This window comes from Somniosus microcephalus, chromosome 7 (genome assembly GCF_052327205.1).
Source record: "Somniosus microcephalus isolate GS21.2 chromosome 7, FLI_Smic_1.0, whole genome shotgun sequence".
Classification (NCBI taxonomy): Eukaryota; Metazoa; Chordata; class Chondrichthyes; order Squaliformes; family Somniosidae; genus Somniosus; species Somniosus microcephalus.
In genome coordinates, this window is record NC_140993.1 from 280,206,335 (window position 1) to 280,231,786 (window position 25,452).

General features: G+C 44.2%; 1 protein-coding gene across 3 annotated transcripts in view; it reads right to left on the reverse strand.

The window, feature by feature from the left end:
• The window catches only part of LOC147115358 (cyclin-dependent kinase 13-like), a 107,593-nt gene that overhangs the window by 58,492 nt on the left and 23,649 nt on the right, over positions 1 to 25,452 (reverse strand). For all 3 annotated transcript variants that reach the window (XR_015079122.1, XM_085993903.1, XM_085993901.1), the window contains 3 exons: positions 19,665 to 19,804; positions 10,078 to 10,248; positions 7,926 to 8,115 (listed from right to left, as the gene is read on the reverse strand). Coding sequence is in view for 2 of the 3 variants with exons in the window: in XM_085993903.1 (XP_085850029.1) it covers positions 7,926 to 8,115; positions 10,078 to 10,248; positions 19,665 to 19,804 (501 nt within the window). In the remaining variant the exon portion in view is untranslated. The remainder of the gene's footprint in view (positions 1 to 7,925; positions 8,116 to 10,077; positions 10,249 to 19,664; positions 19,805 to 25,452) is intronic.

Genomic DNA, 25,452 nt, shown 5'->3' on the forward strand with positions numbered 1-25,452 from the left:
GTAGCATCAGCTCCGGCGATATGGCAAAGAGCGATGGAACAAGTCCTGCAAGGGATTCCGGGGACTCAGTGTTACTTGGACGACATCCTAGTGACAGGTGAAGATGACAGTGAACACCTTGCCAACCTAGAGCAGGTGCTCACTAGACTAAGAGAACATGGGCTACGAGCCAATCGCCCCAAGTGCGAGTTTTTAAAGAAACAGATATCGTATTGTGGCCACGTGATTGATGAAGAGGAGTTACATAAGTCCCCTGACAAAATTGAAGCGGTAGTTAAGGCTCCAGCGCCTGAAAATGTGTCGCAACTGAGGTCATTCCTCGGATTGGTGAATTACTACCATAAGTTTTTGCCGAATTTGTCCACAATTCTGCACCCATTGAACGCCCTACTACAAACTGGAGTAGCATGGAAATAGAGCGATGAATGTAAACGGGCCTTTCAGAAGAGTAAAGACTTAATCACTTCAAGAGAAGTATTGGCTCACTATAACCCATCACTACCGATAAGACTGGCGTGTGATGCGTCTCCCTATGGCATTGGAGCGGTACTGTCACATAAATTCCTTGATGGTTCAGAGAGGCCGATAGCTTTTGCGTCACGCTCGTTAACTTCAGCCGAGCGTAACTACGCCCAGATTGACAGAGAGGCCCTCAGCCTGGTGTGGGGGGTGAAGAAGTTCAATCACTACCTGCACGGTCAGAAATTTACTCTACTAACTGATCATCAACCTCGTCTCCATTTTCAACCCTCAGAAAAGCGTCCCAATAATGACAGCACAACAGCTACAGAGGTGGTCCCTTTTCCTATGGGCGCACCAATATGACATCGAGTACAAAGGAACTAAACAGCATGGGAATGCTGATGGATTGTCGCGCCTACCGTTGCCGACGGTGGAAGAAGCACCTGCAGTGGATCCAGTGGAGATATTCCACTTGACCATAGTCGAATGTCTGCCTGTGACGAATGCAAACATAGAAAAGGAAACACGAAATGACCCGACACTCTCCTGGGTCTATGATTTAACGGTGAAGGGATGGCCAGCACATGGTGAACCACTGTTGCCAGCATTCTCACCAAGGAGAGAACAGCTGTCAGTGTGCAGAGGAACCTTGATGTGTGGATCCAGAGTAGTAAATCCACCCAAATTGAAGGATAGAGTGCTCAATGAGCTTCATGAGGGTCATCTGGGAGGGGTAAAAATGAAGAACTTAGCCAGAGCGTTTGTGTGGTGGCCGGGAATCGATAGAGAAATCGAAGAGATGACCAAGAGCTGTACAGGATGCCAGAAGGTCCAAAACGCCCCACCACAAGCCCCTCTACATCCATGGGAGTGGCCCTCATCTCCATGGCAAAGGGTGCACATTGATTTTGCTGGTCCATTTATGGACTCGATGTTTTTAATTGCGGTGGATGCACATTCAAAGTGGCCAGAGGTAATAAAAATGTCCTCAACCACCACAGAAAAAACTATCACAGTCTTACGAACCATATTCGCCAGAAATGGGCTGCCTGAACAGATTTGCTTAGACAATGGACCAAAGTTTGTGTCTGAAGAGTTCCGGAGGTTCTTAAAGAACAATGGTGTTAAGGATTACACATCCGCCCCATATCATCCAGCCACCAATGGATTGGCTGAGAGGTTCGTTCAAACATTCAAGAAGGCTATCAAGGCAATGTGTAATGAAGACATACCCTTACAACACAAGGTGGATAACTTCTCGTTTGCCTACCGGAATGCGACACATGCGGTTACCAACCAAACTCCAGCCATGATGTTCTTCAATCTAAGACTAAGATGCCGCTTGGATTTGGTTAAGCCAAACATCAGAAGAGATGTGGAGAACAGGCAGTTTCAGAATATGAATGAAAGGCCGACCAGGAGTTTTAAGATAGGTCAGCCGGTTTTGGCCCAGGACTACCGCACAGAGAAATGGCAGCCAGGAATGATCTGCACACGGCAAGGACCTCTAATGTATACCGTGGACATTGGAGAGAGCATTGTAAGACACCATGCTGACCAGATTCTAGAGTCAATGGAAAACGTCAATTCCACACCACGATCCGATGCACCTGGTGATGAAACCGAAGTACCAATTGCATCTACCTCAGAATCGGGAATATTGGAAGCAGACAAACCAAACAACGACATTGATTCCGAATCAACTCTGCCAGAAGAACCTGATACCCCAAAGAGGCGTTATCCAGACAGAATCAGGAAGCCTCCTCAAAGACTGAACTTATAATTGCTTAACTTCAGCTAATGTATATGACAACTGTAATTGTAAATATGTTATTTAATTATTAATCGAATGTTATGTACTGTTTAGCTAAAAGGGGAGGAATTGTAGTGTATGTACTTTGCAGAAGGAACTATATTCTGCAGCCCCTGTATACTGCAGTACCAGTAGTGACCACCCCTGTATATAAGCCGGTGTAGTAACTTTGCATAGTTAGTTCCAGTTTGTCTCCACTCAGTAAAGACCTGTTATAACCAACTCCTGCAGTCCGTGTCTCAATTACACACGGACATAATACAGTACACCTCAATACGTTCCACATATGTCGCCCAATCTTCAACTTCATTGTCGAACGCAGAGATACTGCCACTCTTCGGCATCCTTGGGTGTGAGTTAACTATCACAAATGGCGCCTCCCGCGCTTCCCCTTCTTCTCCGCTGGCACAAAATGGCGTCTCCCGCGCTTTCCTTCCTTCCCGCGCTCGCCCTTCTCCGCTGCGGCTTCTAAAAATGGCGCCTCCCGCGCTCTTCCTTCTCCGCGGCTCAATGGCGTCTCCCCTTTCTTCGCCCCGTGGACCCTGTTCAGCCCGTGAGCACTGGCTGTGCTCTGCGCGTTCATTTTATATTTTTCGATGCCGCTCAGTCTAGAACCCGGCTGTTTCTTACCTTCTCTCTCTCCGGTTTGTTTTCTTCTTCTCGACGCCGCTCGGTGTTCAACCCCCAGCTGCGCCCTGCGCTCTTCACCCTCTGTCTTACCCCGTCGACGCTGCTCGGCTTTCTCTCCGCCGTCGGTCAGCTCCAGCCGCCGCTGCTCGGGAAGGGTCTGCGCTGGAGCTGTCGTCGGTCTCTTACTGCTCGTTGTGGCTGGGGAACCAAGCCCGGCTCTCCACAGCCTCCCCAGCGAAGTTGGATCTCTGCCTGACTGCTGGGCGGTTCCTGGCCTCGACTATTTTTTTTTTTATGTTGCAGGTAGATTCAAATCGACACTCGTCGCCACTGTTGGGTCCGTGGTTCAGTGGATATGCTATTATTAAATAATCACACGGATGCTGTACATTAACAAATAACAGGTCTTTACTGGAGGAGGGTAGTCTCTAGACTGGGGGTACAGAGGCATGCGCAAAGCTTATATACCGGTGTGGTCACTGCCGGTACTACAGTATACAGGAGCTGTAAAAGTAGTTCTGCCTTAAAGGCACATACACTACATCTACAACCTTCATTTTATCAGACTGCTTTTATTTTAACTCAGTTTTGTCAAAGGAGAAAGGGGGGGGGGGGGCGGGTGAGGGGAAGGTGGAGTAAATCCTAGCCAAGCTGAATCCTGCTCTCAAAAGCATCGAGACACAATTCCTACAGGGGCTGTTGGATAATAATCAGTAGCACTTCCTCCCCTACCCAAAAAAGCCAATTTACCTCAAACACTTGAGACCTTTATTATCATTGCTACGCCACACAGCACATTTACCCAGAGCCACTGGAGAGAACATGGAAAACAGAACTTACTCAATTAACTAGAAAGACTATTCACAAGTAAAAAGAAAGCAGAAAAGGCTGGTAACACTCAGCAGGTCAGGCAGTATCAATAAAGAAAGGAAAAATGCTAGCATTTCTGTAACCCTTCATCAGAATGTAACAAAGGGTTATACCTGATACGTTAACATTTTTCCTTTCTTTACCGATGCTGCCGGATATATATATATATATATAAATAAAAGAGTTTGTCTGTCTGTTTGGGGGGGGGGGGGGGGGGAGAGAGGAGAGCGCGCAAGACCAGGGGGAGGAGGAGAGAGCGGGCGAGACCGGGGGGTTGGGGGGGGTGGAGGAGAGAGCGGGCGAGACCGGGGGGTGGGGGTGGAGGCGAGAGCGGGCGAGACCGGGGGGTGGGGGGGGGGGGGGGGGGGGAAGAGAGCGGGCGAGACCGGGGGGTGGGTGGAGGAGAGCGGGCGAGACCGGGGGGGGGGGGGGGAAAGAGCGCGAGGAGAGCGCGGGCGAGACCGGGGGGGGGGGGGGGGGGGAAGAGCGCGGGCGAGACCGGGGGGGGGGAGGAGAGCGCGGGCGAGGCGAGCGAGGCCGGGGGGGGGGGGGGGGGGAGGAGAGCGCAGGCGAGGGGGGGGGGGGGGAGAGCGCGGGCGAGGCCGGGGGGGGGGGGGGGGGAGAGGAGAGCGCGGGCGAGGCCGGGGGGGGTGGGTGGGAGGAGAGCGCGGGCGAGGCCGGGGGGGGGGTGGGTGGGAGGAGAGCGCGGGCGAGGCCGGGGGGGGGGGGGGGGGGAGCGCGGGCGAGGCCGGGGGGGGGGGGGGGGGAGAGCGCGGGCGAGGCCGCGGGGGGGGGGGAGGAGAGCGCGGGCGAGGCCGGGGGGGGGGGGGAGGAGAGCGCGGGCGAGGCCGGGGGGGGGAGGAGAGCGCGGGCGAGGCCGGGGGGGGGGGGGGAGGAGAGCGCGGGCGAGGCCGGGGGGGGGGGGGGAGGAGAGCGCGGGCGAGGCCGGGGGGGGGGGGGAGGAGAGCGCGGGCGAGGCCGGGGGGGGAGGAGAGCGCGGGCGAGGCCGGGGGGGGGGGGGGGGAGAGCGCGGGCGAGGCCAGGGGGGAGGGGGGGCGTGCGGAGAGTGCGCGAGACCGGGGGGAGGAGAGCGCTCAGTGCCAATCGCCCATATTTTTTTTTTGCAAATTTTCGCTATCATTCTTTTGAAGGTGCCCATCGCCTTTTGTACCATGCCAAAATCATGTGTACTCTAGACAGGGAATGCTGGTAGGCAATTCATCCATGGGGAACATCATAGCTGAGCCATTCACACACATACTTTCCAGCAGCAGGCACTAGACAGCGAACAGGAGCAGCAATTCTTGGTTGATTTCCCCATCTTAGTTCATGTGCACCGAGGCCAATTGTGCCATTCCTACTGCCATCTAGGCTGACAGCAGCTAATTCAACCGACTAAAACAATACTTGTTTTACATGATAAAAAATGAAAAAGACCATCGACTTTTGATTGAAATGTATTTTTCACATAAGGATAGGACCATCAGCAGATGAGGCAAAGATCAGATGGGTAGCTAAGTGACTTGGGACATTTTTACTACATTAAAAGGCACTATATAAATGCAAGTTGTTGTTGTATGATCCCTTTAAATGCACTGGATACAGTAGCCTAATGAGGTGTAGTAAGGTATAGTAATTTGGTAATCCAGAAACTAGTAATCCAGAAAATGCAAGTTTAAAATCACACTGTTGCAGTTGAGACTTGGAATTCAGTTTAAACAATCTGGAAATAAAAAGCTGGTATCAGTAAGTTGTCATACTGTTGTAAAACCCCAAATGGTTTACTAATGTCCTTTAGGGAAGGAAACCTGCCATCCTTACCCGGTCTGGCCTATACATGACTCCAATCCCACACCAATGTGGTTGACTATTAACAAGCAAGCCACTCAGTTGTATCAAAAGAAAGCCCACCAACACCTTCTCAGGGCAATTAGGGACAGGCAATAATTGCTTTGCCAGCAATGCCTACTCGGAGAATGAATTAAAAAAAAAAAAAAAAAAAAATTTTAAACAGCAACTAACCAACAATTCGCATATTCCAGCATTTTTTTGTTCCAAAATGGAGTCAGTTTAAAGGGTGAACAATGTCTCAGCAGCAAATTTCAAGCATTCCAAATCTGTTAAGAATGAGGATGAGCCACAATTTAAATACAGAACAATGCCACTCCTACCATTAAACTCTCTCTTCCAAACAGACCATGCACACACAACCTGCACAAAGGCAGGTGGATCAACTATAGGTCAACTTCTAAGGTGGTAGACTAAAATGCCCACTCAATGCACCCTAAGGTAACTAGGTGATAGTAGGGACCAGATCTAAAATGGCCGTGATGGAGAAACACAATTAAGTATACTGGCAACAAGAACATACCAGTTCATATTTTTAATACAAGATTACCTAGCAGCTACGACAGTACTCAGCACCAGGGGAAAAAACTTGCTGCTCAGATGAATGCTCCTCTCAGAACCACAACAAGTGGAGGATGAGAGGACTTGTGCCAGATTGGCACTCCATCTTGAACAAATCAACTGACATAAACACAATCAAAGAAAGAACGTCAAAAATGAGCTGCACTTCGAAGTGGAAATGATGAACAAGCCGAACGAAAGAAAAGTATGGGAAAATGCTGAACCCAGGAGCATTTCCAAAGAGATCTGCATTTCAAGGGATAAAATTGCTAACAAACTTTTTCTTGTATGAAGACTTCAGTCACAACACTGCTACCACCAACCTGACTAAAAGTCAGGAAGGCCAGAACAAAGCAAATTATACAATGTGAGAATAGGGAAAGTCACATCCGGCATAACCTTAAATAGATCAAAATAACAGAAATGAACTGCACAAAATCTGCAGGGAGAAAAGTGAGGTAAGCACCAGGATGAATATAGGAATCTTCAAAAATATGTTGAGAGAGAAAAGAGGAACCTGAAGAGCATATCTGCAAATGTTCAACAAAGCAGCAAGAAATCCTCGCAGCATAACAGTAAAAGGACTGTCAGAAAAAAGATAAGAATCTTGAAGAACACAAACAGGATAAACTGAGGACAAGCGTAAAATAGTCAATATATTCCATTATTACTTCTTTCAAGTATTCACTAGAGAATTCACTAAAAATATGTCCTCTATTATTGGATATAGTCCAGGTAGGCTTAATGACTGACAAACAGGTAGGATGAGACCTGTGAAGTGCTGACATCATCCTGAGAGTTGATGAATGCTGGGACAATTCCACTAAATTAGAAGTAAGCTAATGAGTCTCTATATTCAAAAAGTAAATGTGATAAAACAGAGCAAGACAACTACAACCTTACATCAATAATAACTAAAAAGTTATCAGATGCAAACATGAGGATTACCTGTATAACCTAGTAAACTGGAGCCATCATGGCTTCAGAAGGACAAAATCCTGCCTACCAAGCTCCTTTTAAGAAAGTGACATCCCAAGTGGACTGTGGAAAGCCTTATGGCGTAGTGTACCTAGACTTCCAGAGAGTCTCGACAAAGCACTTCATGAAAGGCTGCTACGCAAGCTTAAAGTGGTGGGATTCAGGATAAAACCAGGAAATGAATAAGAAATTGGCTGAAGGAAAACAAGCAGCAGGTACTTGTTAGGAGAGCGATATAGGGGCAGGAATTTCACTCAAGTCTGCTGAGGCACCCAAGGACCTATAAAATAAGTTACATAAGATTATGATCTTTTAGGATCAGTGTCCCAAATTGGACAGTGGAATACCCTACTGTATTTAGACAAATACTGACACATTAGAATGACTCCAAAAGTTGCTAAATTATGCCCTGCAACACAACATGCTGCAGAAAGTAAGAAATGGGAAGGCACAGCAGATTTCTGTAGTTTGATGATGTCTGAAGTGAGTCGAGCTCCACCAGCTCCTGGATTGCTATAATTTGCTTAGTTCTCACCTTCCTCTATGTACTATAAAAATGTTATCTTCCTGTACATTGTGGGTTGAGGAAACCTGACAAGTAGCATCTTGCATCAGAATCAAAACATGTTTTTATATACAATTGTTTGAAATTAACAAATGAATCAGAAATGAAAGATTTCCAATTTATAAGCAATTACAATTTACAAGCATTTCTCATTTTATACCAGTGCTAATCAATTTGCCTACTTGAATATGGTAATACCTGTTATTAAGTAAAATATTGGAGCACTTGATGTCTCGATGCAAAAAATTCTTCTTATGGCAGTAGTCCAGACCTTCCATTAGTTGTCTCATAAAGGATTTGATATGGTTTTCAGTGAAATGCACTAATCCTGATTCCAAGAGTCCCATTAAGTCATGGTCCATATATTCAAACACCAAATAAAATGCACCTATGAGAGAAGTAGAATACATTGTAAAGTAACAAAATTAAATAAACTACTAGGTAAGGGGTCAACTTGTAGGGTGCCTTCAAGGAGGAGATTGTTCGGGTACAGACTAGACACATTCCTACGAGGGGGAAAGGAAGGGCATCCAAAGTTGGAGCTCCCTGGATGACTAAAGATAGAGATTAAACTGAAACAGAAAAGAGGCTTATGATAAATATCAGGTTCATAATTGAGAGATCCAAGCTAAATACAAAAAGTACAGAGGAGAACTGAAACAGGAAACAAGAGGGGCAAAGAGAGAGTATGAGAATAGATTAGCAGGTAACATAAATGGGAACCAAAAATCTTTTATTTTACCTTTAGCACGGATTTGTTAAAGGCAAATCGTGTTTGACTAATTTAATTGAGTTCTTTGATGAAGTAACAGAGAGGGCTGATGAGGGTAGTGCAGTTGATGTTGTGTATACGAACTTTCAAAAGGCTTTTGATAAAAGTACCACATAGTAAACTTGTTTGCAAAATTGAAGCCCATGGGATTAAAGGGGCAGTGGCTGCATGGATATAAAAATGTCAAAGGGACAGAAAGCAGAGAGTAGTGGTGGACAGTTGTTTTTCAGACTGGAGGGAAGTGTGCAGTGGTGTCACCTAGGGGTCGGTATTAGGTCCACATATCTTTTTGATATACATTAATGGCCTGAACTTAGGCATGCAGGGCATAATTTCAAAGTTTGCAGATGACACGAAACTCAATAATGTAGTAACAGTGAGGAGGATAGTAACAGACTTCAGGGGGACAGACAGACTGGTGAAATGGGTAGACACATGGCAGATGACATTTAATGCAAGGAAGTGTGAAGTGATACATTTTGGTCGGAAGGAGGAGAGGCAATATAAACTAAATGGTACAATTTTAAAGAGTGTGCAGAAACAGAGAGACCTAGGGGTGTATGTACACAAGTCTTTGAAACTAGCAGGACAAGTTGAGACGGCTGTTAAAAAGGGATCCTTGGCTTTATAAATAGAGACAGAGAGGACAAAAGCAAGGAAGTTGTACTAAATAGTTATAAATCACTGGTTAGGCCCCAGCTAGAGTATAGTGTCCAATTCTGAGCACCACACTTTAGGAAGGATTTCAAAGCCTTAGAAAGGGTGCAGAGGAGATTTACTATAATAGTACCAGGGATGAAAGACTTCAGTTACATCGAGACACTAGAGAAACTAGGGTAATTCTCATCCGAGCAGAGGTGGTTATGGGGAGATTTGATAGGTGTTCAAAATCATGAAGGGTTTTGATAGAGTAAATGAGGAGAAATTGTTTCCAGTGGCAGAAGGGTCAGTAACCAGAGGAGACAGATTTAAGGTGATTGGTAAAAGAACCAGAGGCAGCAGGAGGAAAATAAAATTTACACAGTGTTGTTACAATCTGGAATGCACTGCCTGAAAGGGTGGTGGAAGCAGATTCAGTACTGTAGTAACTTTCAAAGGGGGATTGTATAAATACTAGAAGTGGAAAATTTTGCAGGGCTATGATAAGAGCAGGGGAGAGGGACTAGTTGGATAGCTCTTTCAGAGTCAGCACAGGCATGATGGGTCGAATGGCGGCCTCCTGTGTTATATCATTCCACACAGTATCCAAAGAGTTTCTCGTGCTGTGGCCTGGTATCTAAGCATGCATATTTGAAACCTACCATACACAGCCAGTGTCCTAGACAAAGCACGTGTGGGGAAATATGAGACAACTTTTCATTTATAAAAATCAAAAGCTAAGCTTGCAAAGTAATTTGCTGCTGCATTGAGATAGCAGCAATCCATTTTATAGTCCAGCACGAGACTTTTACTGCATTCAGTTATATTGCAACTGAATGCTGGAGCTGGATTCAGACTCAAGACACACTGTTCTAACTCACTGCACCAACCAGTCCCCCAAATATTTCCAAATCCTAAAACTTTGATAGATCCAGATACCTTTATCTTTTTTAAAATCCAATGCGTCTTCCTTATCGGTCACAATTTCTTTCATGTTTATGATGCTCGAGTGGTGTAACTGCCTTAGTATTTTAATCTCTCGGATAGCAGTTATAGGGAAGCCTTCCTTTTCATTATCCAAGCGGACTTTCTTTAAAGCAACCATTTCACCTGAAAACAAACGTACAACAATTAGAAATATAATCTGTAAACTTTTAACACGTCCACTTCAAAGGAACAAACTATTTTTGCAGAGACAAACTGAGAATTGGTGAGCAAACATGCAACGTGCACATACACAAACACACTGCCCTAAATGTAAATGTACCCCATAAAACACAAATACTGTTTTGCAAAGTTTATTTACTTTTCTTTTGCTGAAGTCAACTCTTTTCCTCTACTTTACTAACATTCTTTGGTATATCTAGCGTACAGTAGCAGAGTGGTTATGGCCCTGGACTAGCAACCCAGAGGTTGTGAATTCTAATCCCACCATGGTGAGTTGTAAAACTGAATCCAATAAATCCGTTTATTTGTGGGCTGGCACCAGGTAAAATGACGATGGAAGCTGCCCGATTGTTGTAAAAATCCAACTGGTCCACCAATGTGCTTCAGGGAAGGGAATCTGCCTCAACTACTTAGGCCTACTTATGACTCCAGTCCCACGATATATGATTGATTCTCAATTACCTCAGGTTAACTAGGGATGGACACAAAATGCTGCCTTGCCAGTAGTGCCAAAATCCTACAAAATCGACCAAATAACAGGCATCATGATTTGGCATATCTACACGTGAAGATAGCAAAGAATAAAGTTGCATACTTATAATATTCCTACCAAGACCGAAGGAGTGAGCCTTTGGCTTAGCAGTAGCATTCCCACCAGAGGTGAAGGGGTTGAACCCCACTCCAGACAGCCCCAGGAAGTGGAGACCAGAATATGGTGTCTAAATACTGGGTTGTACATGTCTAGACGGAGTGACCACAGGCTTAGCGGTAGTATTCCCACCTCCAAGTCAAAGGTTGGATTCGGGCCCCATTCCAGACATCCCTGGCAAGCAAAGACTGGAGCTCCGGCTCCAAATACTGGGTTGACATCCAACAGGGGTGCTTGCATCCAATGTGTGGGGCTCTTTGGCCCTGGTTGCAGCCCACCTATGAGAGGTTATTCCGAGATAAAAAATAGTGAGGAAGGCAACGGGAAACCACCTCAGCTACTCTTCCTTAGTAAGCGGGTCAAGAACTGTGAGAGAGACTTGAGTTAGGACCTGCCCTAGAGCAGAACAGACAGATTGCTCAATTCAAGAGTGACATTTTTTAGGGATGGTTTACATTCATTTAGAAGAAACGATTGGGTCTACCAGCAAATTAATTTTGTTCTAGTTATATAGAAGATAGGAGCAGGAGTAGGCCATACAGTCCCTCGAGTCTGCTCCGCCATTCAATGAGATCATGGCTGATCATCCAAATTCCGTGCCCTGTCCCTGCTTTCTCCCCATATCCCTTGATCCCTTTAGCCTTAAGAAATATATCTAACTCCTTCTTGAATATATTTAATGAATTGGCCTCAACTGCCTTTTTGGTAGAGAATTCCACAGGTTCACCACTCTCTGGGTGAAGAAATTCCTCCTCATCTCAGTCATAAATGGCTTACCCCTTATCTTTAGACTGTGACCCCTGGTTCTGGACTCCCCTGCCATCGGGAACATCCTTTCTGCATCTAGTCTGTCTAGTCCTGTTAGAATGTTATAAGTTTCAATGAGATCCCCTCTCATTCTTCTAAACTCCAGCGAATACAAGCCCAATCGACCCAATCTCTCCTCATACGTCATTCTTGCCATCCCAGGTATCAGTCTGGTGAATCTTCGCTGCACTCCCTCCATGGCAAGAACATCCTTCCTCAGATAAGGTGACCAAAACTGCACACAATACTCAAGGTGTGGTCTCACCAAGGCCCTGTACAACTGCAGCAAGACATCCTTGCTCCTGTAATCGAATCCTCTCGCTATGAAGGCCAACATACCATTTGCCTTCGTAGCCGCCTGCTGCCTCTGCATGCTTACCTTCAGCGACTGGTGCACAAGGACACCCAGGTCTCATTGCACTTCCCCTTCTCCCAATCTATTGCTGTTCAGATAATAATCTGCCTTCCTGTTTTTGCCACCAAAGTGGGTAACCTTGCATTTATCCGCATTATACTGCATCTGCCCAATCACCCAACTTGTCCAAATCATACTGGAGTTTCTTGGCATCCTCCTCACAGCACACACACACCCAGCTTTGTGTCGTCTGCAAACTTGGAGATATTACATCGAGTTCCCGCATCTAGATCATTAATATACATTGTGAACAACTGGGGTCCTAGCACCGATCCCTGCGGTACCCCACTAGTCACTGCCCGCCACTCGGAAAAAGAGCCGTTTATTCCAACTCTTTGCTTCCTGTCTGCCAACCAGTTCTCTATCCAAGTCAGTACCTTACCCCCAATCCCACGTGCTTTAACTTTACACACTAATCTCTTATCCAGGACCTGATCGAAAGCCTTCTGAAAGTCCAAATACACCACATCCACTGGTTCTCCCTTATCTATTCTACCAGTTACATCCTCAAAAAATTCCAGTAGATTAGTCAAGCATGATATACCTTTTGTAAATCCATGTTGACTTTGTCCAATCCTGTCACTGTTTTCCAAGTGCTCTGCTATTCCATCTTTTATAATGGACTCTAGCATTTTCCCCACTACCGATGTCAGGCTTACTGGTCTATAATTCCCCGTTTTCTCTCTACCACCTTTTTTGAATAGTGGGGTTACATTAGCTACCCTCCAATCCATGGGAACTGTTCCAGAGTCTATAGAATTTTGGGTGATGACTGGCAATCCATCTACTATTTCTAGGGCCACTTCCTTAAGTACCCTAGGATGTAGATGATCAGGCCCTGGGGATTTATCGGCCTTCAATCCCGTCAATTTCCCTAACAATACGGATTTCATTCAGTTCAGTTTAACGGGCAGGAAGGAAGGGGAGGTGGGGTGGCTATGTTAATAAAGGAAGGAATCACTAATACAGAGAAATGATATTGGGTCAAAAGCTCAGGATAATGAAACAGTTTGGGTGGAGGTAAGGAATAAGGGGAAAAAAACACTAGTGGGCGTAGTCTATAGGCCTCCGAACAGTGGCAACTCTGTTGGACGGAGTATCAATCAGGAAATAGTTGAGGCTTGTAATAAGGGAACATCTATAATTATGGGGGATTTTAACTATCATATTAATTGGACAAATCAAATTGGGCAGGGCTGTCTTGAGGATGAGTTCATTGAGTGTATTAGGGATGGGTTTCTTGAGCAGTATGTAACTGAACCAACCAGGGGGCAGGCAACCTTAGATCTGGTCCTGTGTAACGGACAGGATTAATTAAAAATGTCCTAGTAAAGGATCCCCTTGGAATGAGTGACCATAACATGGTTGAATTCCATATTCAATTAGAGGGTGAGAAGGTTGGATCTCAAACAAGCGTGCTAAGCTTGAATAAAGGAGACTATGAAGGTATGAGAGCGGAATTGAGTAGAGTGGATTGGGAAAATAGATTAAAGGGTAAGACGATACATGATCAGTGGTGTACATTTAAGGAGTTATTTTACAACTTCCAAAAAATATATATTCCACTGAGAAGGGTGTAAAAGAAAAGACAGCCATCCGTGGCTAAGTAAAGAAATTAAGGATAGTATTCGACTAAAAACAAGGGCATATAAGGTAGCCAAATCTAGTGGGAGGATAGAGGATTGGGAAAACTTTAAAAGACAGCAAAAAATAACTAAAAGATTGATTAAGGGAAGATAGATTATGAAAGTAAATTAGCAAAAAATATAAAAACAGATAGTAAGAGTTTTTATAGTTATATAAAAAGAAAAAGGGTGGCTATAGTAAATGTTGGTCCCTTAGAGGATGAGACCGGGAAATTAATGGTGGGAAATATGGAGGTGGCAAAAACACTGAATGAAAATTTTATATCAGTCTTTACAGTAGAAGACACTAAGAATATCCCAACACTGGACAAACAGGGGGCTAAAGGGGGGGGGGGGGGGGAAAAGAGAGGAGCTAAACACGATCAAAATCACTAAGGGAGTGGTACTCGGTAAAATAATGGGACTCAAGGCGGATAAATCACCTGGACCTGATGGCTTACATCCTAGGGTCTTGAGGGAAGTGGCGGTAGGGGGTGTGGATGCATTGGTAATAATTTTCCAAAACTCCCTGAACTCGGCAAAGGTCCTGGCAGACTGGAAAACTGCTAATGTAACACCCTTATTTAAAAAGGGCAGTAGACAGAAGGCTGGAAACTATAGACCGGTTAGCCTAACATCTGTGGTAGGTAAAATTTTGGAGTCCATTATTAAGGAGACAGTAACAAGACATTTGGATAATCATAATTTAATAGGACAAAGTCAGCATGGTTTTATGAAGGGGAAGTCATGTTTGACAAATTTGCTGGAGTTCTTTGAGGAAGTAACATATAGGGTGGATAAAGGGGAACCAGTGGACGTAGTGTATTTAGACTTCCAAAAGGCATTTGACAAGGTGCCACACAAAAGATTATTGCTTAAGATAAAAAAATCACGGGATTGGGGGTAATATTCTGGCATGGATAGAGGATTGGCTATCTAACAGAAGGCAGAGAGTTGGGATAAATGGTTCATTCTCAGACTGGCAATCAGTAACTAGTGGTGTTCCGCAGGGGTCAGTGCTGGGTCCCCAACTCTTTACAATCTATATTAACGATTTGGAGGAGGGGACCAAGTGTAACATCTTTGCAGATGATACAAAGATGGGACGGAAAGTAGTGAGTGAGGAGGACATAAAAAACCTGCAAGTGGACATAGACAGGCTAAGTAAGTGGGCAGAGATTTGGCAGATGGAATACAATACTGGAAAGTGTGAGGTTATGCACTTTGGCAGGAAAAATCGTAGAGCAAGTTATTATCTTAATGGCAAGAAACTGGAAAGTACTGAAGTACAAAGGGATCTGGGGGTCCTGGTGCACGAAACTCAAAAGGTTAGTATGCAGGTGCAGCAAGTGATTAAGAAGGCCAATGGAATGTTGGCTTTCATTGCTAGGGGGATAGAATATAAAAATAGGGAGGTATTGCTTCAGTTGTACAAGGTATTGGTGAGACCGCACCTGGAATACTGCATACAGTTTTGGTGTCCATACTTAAGAAAAGACATACTTGCTCTCGAGTCAGTACAAAGGTGGTTCACTCGGTTAATCCCGGGGATGAGGGGATGGACATATGAGGAGAGGTTGAGTAGATTGGGACTCTACTCATTGGAGTTCAGAAGAATGAGAGGCGATCCTATTGAAACATAAGATTGTGAAGGGGTTGGATCGGGTAAGATGTTCCCGATGATGGGTGAAACTAGAACTAGGGGGCATAGTCTTAGAATAAGGGGCTGCTCTTTCAAAACTGAGATGAGGAGCAACTACTTCACTCAGAGGGTGGTAGGTCCATGGAATATGCTGCCCCAAAAAGCTGTAGAAGCTACATCATTACATAAATTTAAAACAGAAATAGACAGTTTCCTAGAAGTAAAGGGAATTAAGGGTTACGGGGAGCGGGCAGGAATTTGGACATGAGTCTAGGTTCGGATCGGTCATGGCCCTGTGGGTAGCGGAGCAGGCCCAGGGGCCGTGTAGCCTGATCCTGCTCCTATTTCATGTGTCTAATTCTGTTAGATTCAGGAGATGGTTCTGTGATAGTGGATTGGCGGTTAGGATCAGATCAGCCATGATCTTATTGAATGGCGGAGCAGGCTTGAGGGGCCGATTGGCCTGCTCCTGCTCCTATTTCTTATGTTATGTTCCTCCCTCTCATTAGACCCTATGTTCCCCGACATCTCTGGGAGGTTATTTGTGTCCTCCTTTGTGAAGACAGAACCAAAGTATGTATTTATTTGATTTGCCATTTCTTTGTTACCCATTATAAATTCCCCTGATTCTGACGGCAAGGGACCTACGCTTGACTTCACCAATCTTTTTCTCTTCACATATCTATAGAAGCTTTTACAATCAGTTTTTATGTTCCATGCAAGCTTACTCTCATACTCTATTTTCCCCCTCTTAATTAATCCCTTTGTCCTCCTTTGCTGAATCCTAAACTGCTCCCAATCCTCAGGGTTGCTGCTTTTTCTGGCCAATTTATGTGTCCTCTCCTTGGATCTTATGCTATCCCTAATTTCCCTTGTTAGCCACGGTTGAGTCACCTTCTTTGTTTTATTTTTATGCCAAACCGGGATGAACAAATTCTGTAGTTCATCCATGTGATCTTTAAATGTTTGCCATTGCCTATCCACCGTCAACCCTTTAAGTAACGTTCCCCAATCCATTCTAGCCAACTCACGCCTCATACCATCGTAGTTTCCTTTATTTAAATTCAGGACCCTAGTCTCGGAGTCAAATAGTTCACTCTCCATCTTAATGAAGAATTCTATCATATTATGATCGCTCCGTCCCAAGGGGCCTCGCACAACAACATTGCTAATTAATCCTCTCTCATTACATAATACTCAGTCTAAGATGGCCTGATCTCTCGTTGGTTCCTCGACATTTTGGTCCAGGAAACCATCCCGTATACACTCCAGGAATTCCTCCTCCACAGTATTGTTACTAATTTGGTTAGCCCAATCTATATGTAGATTAAAGTCACCCATGATAACTGCTGTGCTCTTATTGCACGCATCTCTAATTTCCCGTTTAATGCCATCCCCACCCTCAGCATTACTGTTTGGGGGTCGGTATACAACTCCCACTAACATTTTCTGCCCCATGGTATTTCTCAGCTCTACCCATACAGATTCCACATCATCAGAGCTAACATCTTTCCTTACTATTGTGTTAATCTCCTCTTTAACTAGCAATGCTACCCCACCTCCTTTTTGCCTCTTTCTCCTGAATATTGAATTCCCAGCCTTGGTCACCCTGGAGCCATGTCTCTGCAATCCCAATTATATCATATCCGTTTACATCTATTTGCGCAGCTAATTCATCCACCTTATTACGAATACTCCTCGCATTAAGACACAAAGCCTTCAGGCTTGTTTTTTTAATACTTAGACTTTTAGAATTATTATTTACTGTGGCCATGTTTGATTTAAACCCTTGATTTCTCTGACTGCCACTTTTGCTTTTCTCCTTCCTGTCTTTTGCTTCTATCCTTGCTTCCCTTTCCTCTGTCTCCCTGCACAGGTTCCCAAAAATATTTTCTCAGTGGAAGAAGCAAGTTACCATGGATAAAATTGCAGCAATATTACCTCCTAAGGCAAATCAAACCCATTCCCTTTCAGCAAAAATTGGCGTACCGAGTCCTGTCTTTGGTCACAGATCTTAAAATCAGGATCAAACCAACTGAGGCAGTTGGTTGGGTGACACCAAGACACCCAATCGTTTCTTGTAAATTAAATGTAAAACAATACTAAAAATGTCAGTTTTGGTCCATCCGTCTGTTGAGTTAGGACATGCCCTAGTGGAAAACACAAGTCTCAAAGCAAGTAACAGTGATAAGAAATAGCACTGCCAAGTTGAATAAAAGCTTAGCAACATTGGCTAAAATAAAGTTAATTCACAGATTTATATTACAGGACCATTAGGTTGTAGTACTGAACACAACCAATGGATAAAGAACAAAAGTTTATATGGAAAGGAGAGTTAAACTTCTGACAATAGTTGAAAAGAACTAAAGGCATGACAATGGGCTGAATAATATGTTATGTACAACATCCTGAGGCGAGAGGAGAGAAATCTAATTAAGTTGGCTATGCACAACACAAAGCTCTTAAAGTGCCCTACAATTACTTCTTTCTACACCCCCTCGACTTTTAAAAAAAAAAAAAAAAAAAAAAAAATGTATTCGTTTATGTGATCAGGGCATCGCTGACAATGCCAGCATTTATTGCCCATCCCTAGTTGCCCGAGAAGGTGGTGGTGAGCCGCCTTCTTGAACAGCTGCAGTCAGTGTGGTGATAGTACTCCCACAATGCTGTTAGGTAGGGAGTTCCAGGATTTTGACCCAGCGACGATGAAGGATCGACGATATACTTCCAAGTCAGGATGGTGTGTGACTTGGAGGGGGAGCTTGGAGATGGTGGTGTTCCCATGCGCCTGCTGCCCTTGTCCTTCTAGGTGGAAGGGGTCACGGGTTTGGGAGGTGCTGCCGAAGAAGCCTTGGAGTGTTACTGCAGTGCATCTTGTAGATGGTGCACACTGCAGCCACGGTACGCCGGTGGTGAAGGGAGTGAATGTTTAAGGTGGTGGATGGGGTGCCAAACAAGCGGGCTGCTTTGTCCTGCGTCGAGCTTCGAGTGTTGTTGGAGCTGCTCTACCCAGGCAAGTGGAGAGTATTCCATCACACTCCTTACTTGTGCCTTGTAGATGGTGGACTGTCAGGTGTTATATGCTCATATTTGTATCGTGCAGGTTTAAAGAATTAGGAAAAGACTGAATTACTTTTAATGACACAGCAACAGGAAAGGAATATACAAAAAACTAAAAATCAGAAATTGGAGAAAAAGCAAGGAAGTGAAACAGAAGAAATGCCCTCAAAACTCTAATCTGCCTCTCACCGGGATAGATGTGCAAAATCACATAAGAGTCTGAGTAAAAATACAAAACATCACTCGTAAGTATACTGAAAACACACAAAACTAATGCAGTAAAAATCATATACAAGCCTATTGGATTCCTGCCTTTAAATCTTCTAAATATAGATGGACTTGTAAAACAGTGTAACTTAACACTAGTGTCATTTATAGAACACATACAAACATGGTGTAAGCAGGGCATTGGTTCACACCCTCTAACTCGAACATAGCAAGTTCCAGGTCTTGGACACATCAGTGAGATGCTCGCCACTTCTTCCAAGGAAACAGACGAAAAACAGGACCTGTCTTTCAACCTGTACCACTTTTTCACAATTTGCCTGCTGCAGAGAACTCGGAATAAGGTTGCATGCTGCCCTCTCGACTATGTATGGGAAGACCTGAGTGGAGGAATGATCATGGGGAGACACAGCAGCAGGTGCTAGCAGAGGGGACAGTGTAATGCTGAAGTTTGTAACATTCAAGGGCAGCCTGCTTATGACTAACTGGTCATCCTCAGAATACTATGTAGCACAGGGGCACCTAAAGTAGGATGGGGTGCAAGAGAATATTACTTTTACAACCAGAAAACCAAACAAAAACACCTTAACTGATCTTTATACATATATACAAAACGAAAAACAAAATTCTGCAGATGTTGGAAATCTGAAATAAAAACAGAAATTGCTGGAAAAACTCAGGTCAGAATTACTTTTAACGACACAGCAACAGGAAAGGAATATACAAAAAACTAAAAATCAGAAATTGGAAAAAAAGCAAGGAAGTGAAACAGAGGAAGGTAAAAGTGGAGAGAGGAAGGTAGGGTTAACGTTCCACATCGATGACAAAAGGTCAGTGACCTGAAATGTTACCCCTTTCTTCCTTTATACAAACACTCATTTTTAAGCTCAATTTAAAGTTTCACTTAACAAACCACTGCAAGGAATAACATTTTACCTGCATCTTTATCTTTAGCTTTGTAAACTTGTCCGTAAGTTCCTTCCCCGATTATTCCAATGATGTCAAATTTGTCCACACAGCGTTTACCCCAGTCTATTTCTGTTACTTCTGTCTCACCATGTCGAGGACCACAGATTCTGGAAATAAAACATCAGTTACAAACTTCAATATAATCATCAGCTAACGAGCAGACAATCAGGGTTAACGCTAGTCAAACGGAAGTAATGCTGCAAGTCAGAACTGTTAAAAGCAATTAGCTGAGTGATATAGAACCATAGTTTAAATAACTTATCTGGTCATTTAACACCACTCAGCATCTCCCCCAGTCTGACACCGACTCCTGTGGGTTACCTCTAAGTACACCACTTCCCCTAGGTGTCTTTCTCGCTCACTTCAATTCCATTTCTTTCTCTCTTTCACTTCTGCCACATTCCAGTTCATTTCGGTCTTTCCTTCACTACTATTTTTCTATTTCCCTTTCTTTTGTCCTCTCTGCAACTGTTGAGAACGAGGGGTAGCAGTATCAGGTCTCAAGTTAGAGGCAACAGCAGATGACGACTCACGGCAGGTGGAAGAAACAGATGCATCAGTATGCAAGTGGCTGGGCAGGCAAATTGGAAGTGACCGCCACTTCTGAGACATGATGGGAAGCAATGTGAGCGCTGATGCTATATGTTGGGAGTGGGTCCAAGAGTTTCTTGGTTGGGGGCAAAGGTGAAGTCCTCAGGCTCAGTCATTGAGAGCCTGGATTCGTCCAAGATAGGCTACACTTCGACTCCCACACCCAATGCAGAGCTGTGGGCGAGATAATGAAAAGCACTCGCTTGTTTAAAAAAAACAGTAGAAATAGCTAATCTTCCAGTGGGTTTGTGGGAATTTATATGAAAAAAAAATCCATGGACAGCGTTACCAGCTTTGTCAAGAAGAGTGTACTGGAATGATTTCAGCTCCTGCTTCCAGCAGCACCGCTCTCCTCCTTCAGTATTGTGGATTCCTGACACAGCTCTCGACTGAAAGTGACAGCAGTGCTGCTGGCAGTGGAAGCATGTCAATCCAGTACACTCCTGCTAACAAAGCAGGCAGGTGCCCGATTCCTTTTTAATTACCAGAAGCCGATCAGCAGATCAGCTGTTTCTCGCAGTAGGAGTGATCAAAACGCAGACTTCTATAGGTCAGGCGAGATCAGAAAGTGGGTCACATTTGGACCTGCGGTTGGACTCCCCAGCTCAAGGTAATATGCAATCTGGCCAAGGGGATCGGTTGCGCCGCCATCCTTTTGATTTGTCAAGTACCTTCCCCTTACTGATTTTCAGAATGCTCTAGGATATTCACCGATATCCCTCATACTTTAATTAACCGGTTTTAATATTTTCTTATATTCCTACCAAAGATCTTCTGCTACATCAGATATCTGATTGCTCATATATTGGCTGCAACATCTCCGGAGCAAAAATAGTTCCCACACTAAATACCTCTGACAGATTATTGCCTCAAACTTGTCTATTCCATATACATCATTTAGGAGATTAGGCTCTAGTTTTAAAAACTGATTTTATAATTTCAAAGAATCCTGACCATGTTTCACCAAACCCAGCCATGCGAGGGTTAGGGTTAACTTTAAAGTGGAAATATGGCTTCAGAACAGGACATGAACATGGCTCATGCTCACCAAGTAATCACACTGACAGAGGACTGAAACATACTGGGAGTGTGGAAGTGATTTGTGGGGGTGTTTCACAATCAAATGTGGAAAGATGCTGTGTAGAGTTCATGGAACTCTGGAGTAGCTAAAAAAAAAATCCCAGACTAGTAAAGCAGATGTGTGAGGGAGTAGACATGCGAGATGACTTATGGTAAAATGCCAAAATGATTGAAGTGAAGAGGGGATTCCCATTACTGTACCTATTTACTCAACTTGTTTGATATAATCATTGACTATAACAGTGAGAGAGAAACAACAAGGGCTGCAAGTCTGAAGATGCAAGTGCGTGCCAGCATTTGAAATATACCAATTATATTCCTATTTTTACTGGATTCTTGGTTGCTACCATCATGATGGCTAATAGTGAAGGAAAGCAGTGGGTCATCATAAGCTTCCCAACAAACAAAATTTTACTCATGGTTTAAGGAAGGGCAAGAAGGATGACTGAAGACTGGAGAATGTGGACGCCAAAGGGGAGAGAATGCTGAACAAATGGGTGCGAGACTAAGTAAAGAAATTAAGGATAGTATTCAACTAAAAACAAAGGCATATAAGGTAGCCAAATCTAGTGGGAGGATAGAGGATTGGGAAAACTTTAAAAGACAGCAAAAAATAACAAAAAGATTGATTAAGAAAGGGAAGATAAATTATGACGGTAAATTAGCAAAAAATATAAAAACAGATAGTAAGAGTTTTTATAGTTATATAAAAAGAAAAAGGGTGGCTAAAGTAAATGTTGGTCCCTTAGAGGATGAGACCGGGAAATTAATGGTGGGAAATATGGAGATGGCAAAAACACTGAATGAATATTTTGTATCAGCCTTTACAGTAGAAGACACTAAGAATATCCCAACACTGGACAAACAGGGGGCTATGGGGGGGGGGGGGGGGCGGGAGGAGCTAAACACGATCAAAATCACTAAGGAAGTGGTACTCGGTAAAATAATGGGACTCAAGGCGGATAAATCACCTGGACCTGATGGCTTACATCCTAGGATCTTGAGGGAAGTGGCGGTAGGGATTGTGGATGCATTGGTAATAATTTTCCAAAACTCCCTGCACTCAGCAAAGGTCCCGGCAGACTGGAAAACTGCTAATGTAACGCCCTTATTTAAAAAGGGCAGTAGACAGAAGGCTGGAAACTATAGACCGGTTAGCCTAACATCTGTGGTAAGTAAAATATTGGAGTCCATTATTAAGGAGACAGTAACAGGGCATTTGGATAATCATAATTTAATAGGACAAAGTCAGCATGGTTTTATGAAGGGGAAGTCATGTTTGACAAATTTGCTGGAGTTCTTTGAGAAAGTAACATATAGGGTGGATAAAGGGGAACCAGTGGACGTAGTGTATTTAGACTTCCAAAAGGCATTTGACAAGGTGCCACACAAAAGATTGTTGCTTAAGATAAAAAATCACAGGATTGGGGGTAATATTCTGGCATGGATAGAGGATTGGCTATCTAACAGAAGGCAGAGAGTTGGGATAAATGGTTCATTCTCGGACTGGCAATCAGTAACTAGTGGTGTTCCACAGGGGTCAGTGCTGGGTCCCCAACTCTTTACAATCTATATTAACGATTTGGAGGAGGGGACCGAGTGTAACATATCAAAGTTTGCAGATGATACTAAGATGGGAGGGAAAGTAGTGAGTGAGGAGGACATAAAAAACCTGCAAGGGGACATCGACAGGCTAAGTAAGTGGGCAGAGATTTGGCAGATGGAATACAATACTGGAAAGTGTGAGGTTATGCACTTTGGCAGGAAAAATCGTAGAGCAAGTTATTATCTTAATGGCAAGAAACTGGAAAGTACTGAAGTACAAAGGGATCTGGGGGTCCTGGTGCACGAAACTCAAAAAGTTAGTATGCAGGTGCAGCAAGTGATTAAGGCGGCCAATGGAATGTTGGCTTTCATTGCTAGGGGGATAGAATATAAAAATAGGGAGGTATTGCTTCAGTTGTACAAGGTATTGGTGAGACCGCACCTGGAATACTGCATACAGTTTTGGTGTCCATACTTAAGAAAAGACATACTTGCTCTCGAGTCAGTACAAAGGAGGTTCACTCGGTTAATCCCGGGGATGAGGGGGATGGACATATGAGGAGAGGTTGAGTAGATTGGGACTCTACTCATTGGAGTTCAGAAGAATGAGAGGCGATCTTATTGAAACATGTAAGATTGTGAAGGGGTTGGATCGGGTGGATGCGGGGAGGATGTTCCCGATGATGGGTGAAACTAGAACTAGGGGGCATAGTCTTAGAATAAGGGTGTGGTAAACCACTGTAGTTCACTGTTGTTGTTGTTGTCGTTCACTCTCGTTTCACTGTTGTGCCTGACTATGCCTCAGCTGACTCCGCCCCTGGGCTACCGAGTATAAGAGCGGCCGCATGGCAGCTCCTGGCATTCGGTCGTCCACTAGAGGCATAGTCCTGATCTGTCTGAAGTGCAATTCAGTAGTTAATAAAAGCCTGTCGTTCTGAACTCAGCCCAGCCTTTTATTAGAATTGATAGCGCATCAAAGGGGCTGCTCTTTCAAAACTGAGATGAGGAGGAACTACTTCACTCAGAGGGTGGTAGGTCCATGGAATATGCTGCCCCCAAAAAGCTGTAGAAGCTACATCATTACATAAATTTAAAACAGAAATAGACAGCTTCCTAGAAGTAAAGGGAATTAAGGGTTATGGGGAGCGGGCAGGAATTTGGACATGAGTCTACGTTCGGATCGGACATGGCCCTGTGGGTAGCGGAGCGGGCCCAGGGGCCGTGTAGCCTGATCCTGCTCCTATTTCATGTGTCTAATTCTGTTAGATTCAGGAGATGGTTCTGTGATAGTAGATTGGCGGTTAGGATCAGATCAGCCATGATCTTATTGAATGGCGGAGCAGGCTCGAGGGGCCGATTGGCCTACTCCTGCTCCTATTTCTTATGTTCTTATGTAAGTAAAGAGGCGGATTGCTCCAGCTGGAAATATTCCCAGCAGGCAACACAAACACTCTGGACGAGCAAGGGCACAAAGGTGGTCCTATACATCTTGGCATAAACATTTTAATCATCTAATAGGTACCATACTTGCACTTTCTATTTCACCACTTAAATGCAATATGGAGTATTTAGTACATGCCAAGGTATCTGTTCAGAGGTCCAATAAATAACTGAACCCATATATAATGGGTGCATTTAGACAAAATGTCTAATATCTGTGAATTGAATCCTGCAGATTTGACATCTAAAAAGGATAAAATTTTTGTAATTTGTTGTTGAGCAGAGTCCAACCCTTGCGCTCCATCTCGATGGTAACTTTGTCAATTTATGTGGCCATATCATGAGGCAAACGCATGCCAGCAGCAAGGTTTAAGCAAGTCGGGCAAAAGATTGATTGGATTTTAGTCTACGTAAAACTCTTGTGTGTGTAGGTGAAGGTGCATTAAATTGCACCATCCAAAACCCCAAGAGTGTGATTTGCCCATCTTCAGCAAGGATTCCAGGGATATAGAATGAAAGGTAAAGGACATGAGATATATGTGACTGAATGGTACGAGTTATTCTTGAGTGATGACTTATGCTTCATAGTACAGCGGTATTCTGTGGTACATACACAAACAAAAGAGCTGGGATATGGAGTCCCTGGTAGTTCCTTAATAATTCTTGATCTAGTTTTTGCAGCTAGACAGAAGATCATAAGAACATAAGAAGCAGGAGTAGGCCATTCGGCCCTTCGAGCCTGCTCCGCCATTCAATGAAATCATGGCTGATCTTCTGCCTCAACTCCATTCACCGGCCCTATCGCCATATCCCTTGATGCCCTTACTAGTCAGAAATCTATCGACTTCTGTTTTGAATATACCCAATGACTGAGCCTCCACAGCCCTCTGGAGTAGAGAATTCCAAAGACTCACCACCCTGTGTGTGAAGAAATTTCTTCTCATCTCAGTCCTGAATGGCCTACCTGTTATCCGGAGGCCCCTGGTTCTAGACTCCCCAGCCAAGGGAAACATTCTCCCAGCATCCACCCCATCAAGCCCTGTAATAATTTTGTATGCTTCAATGAGATCCCCTCTCATTCTTCTGAATTCAAGAGAAT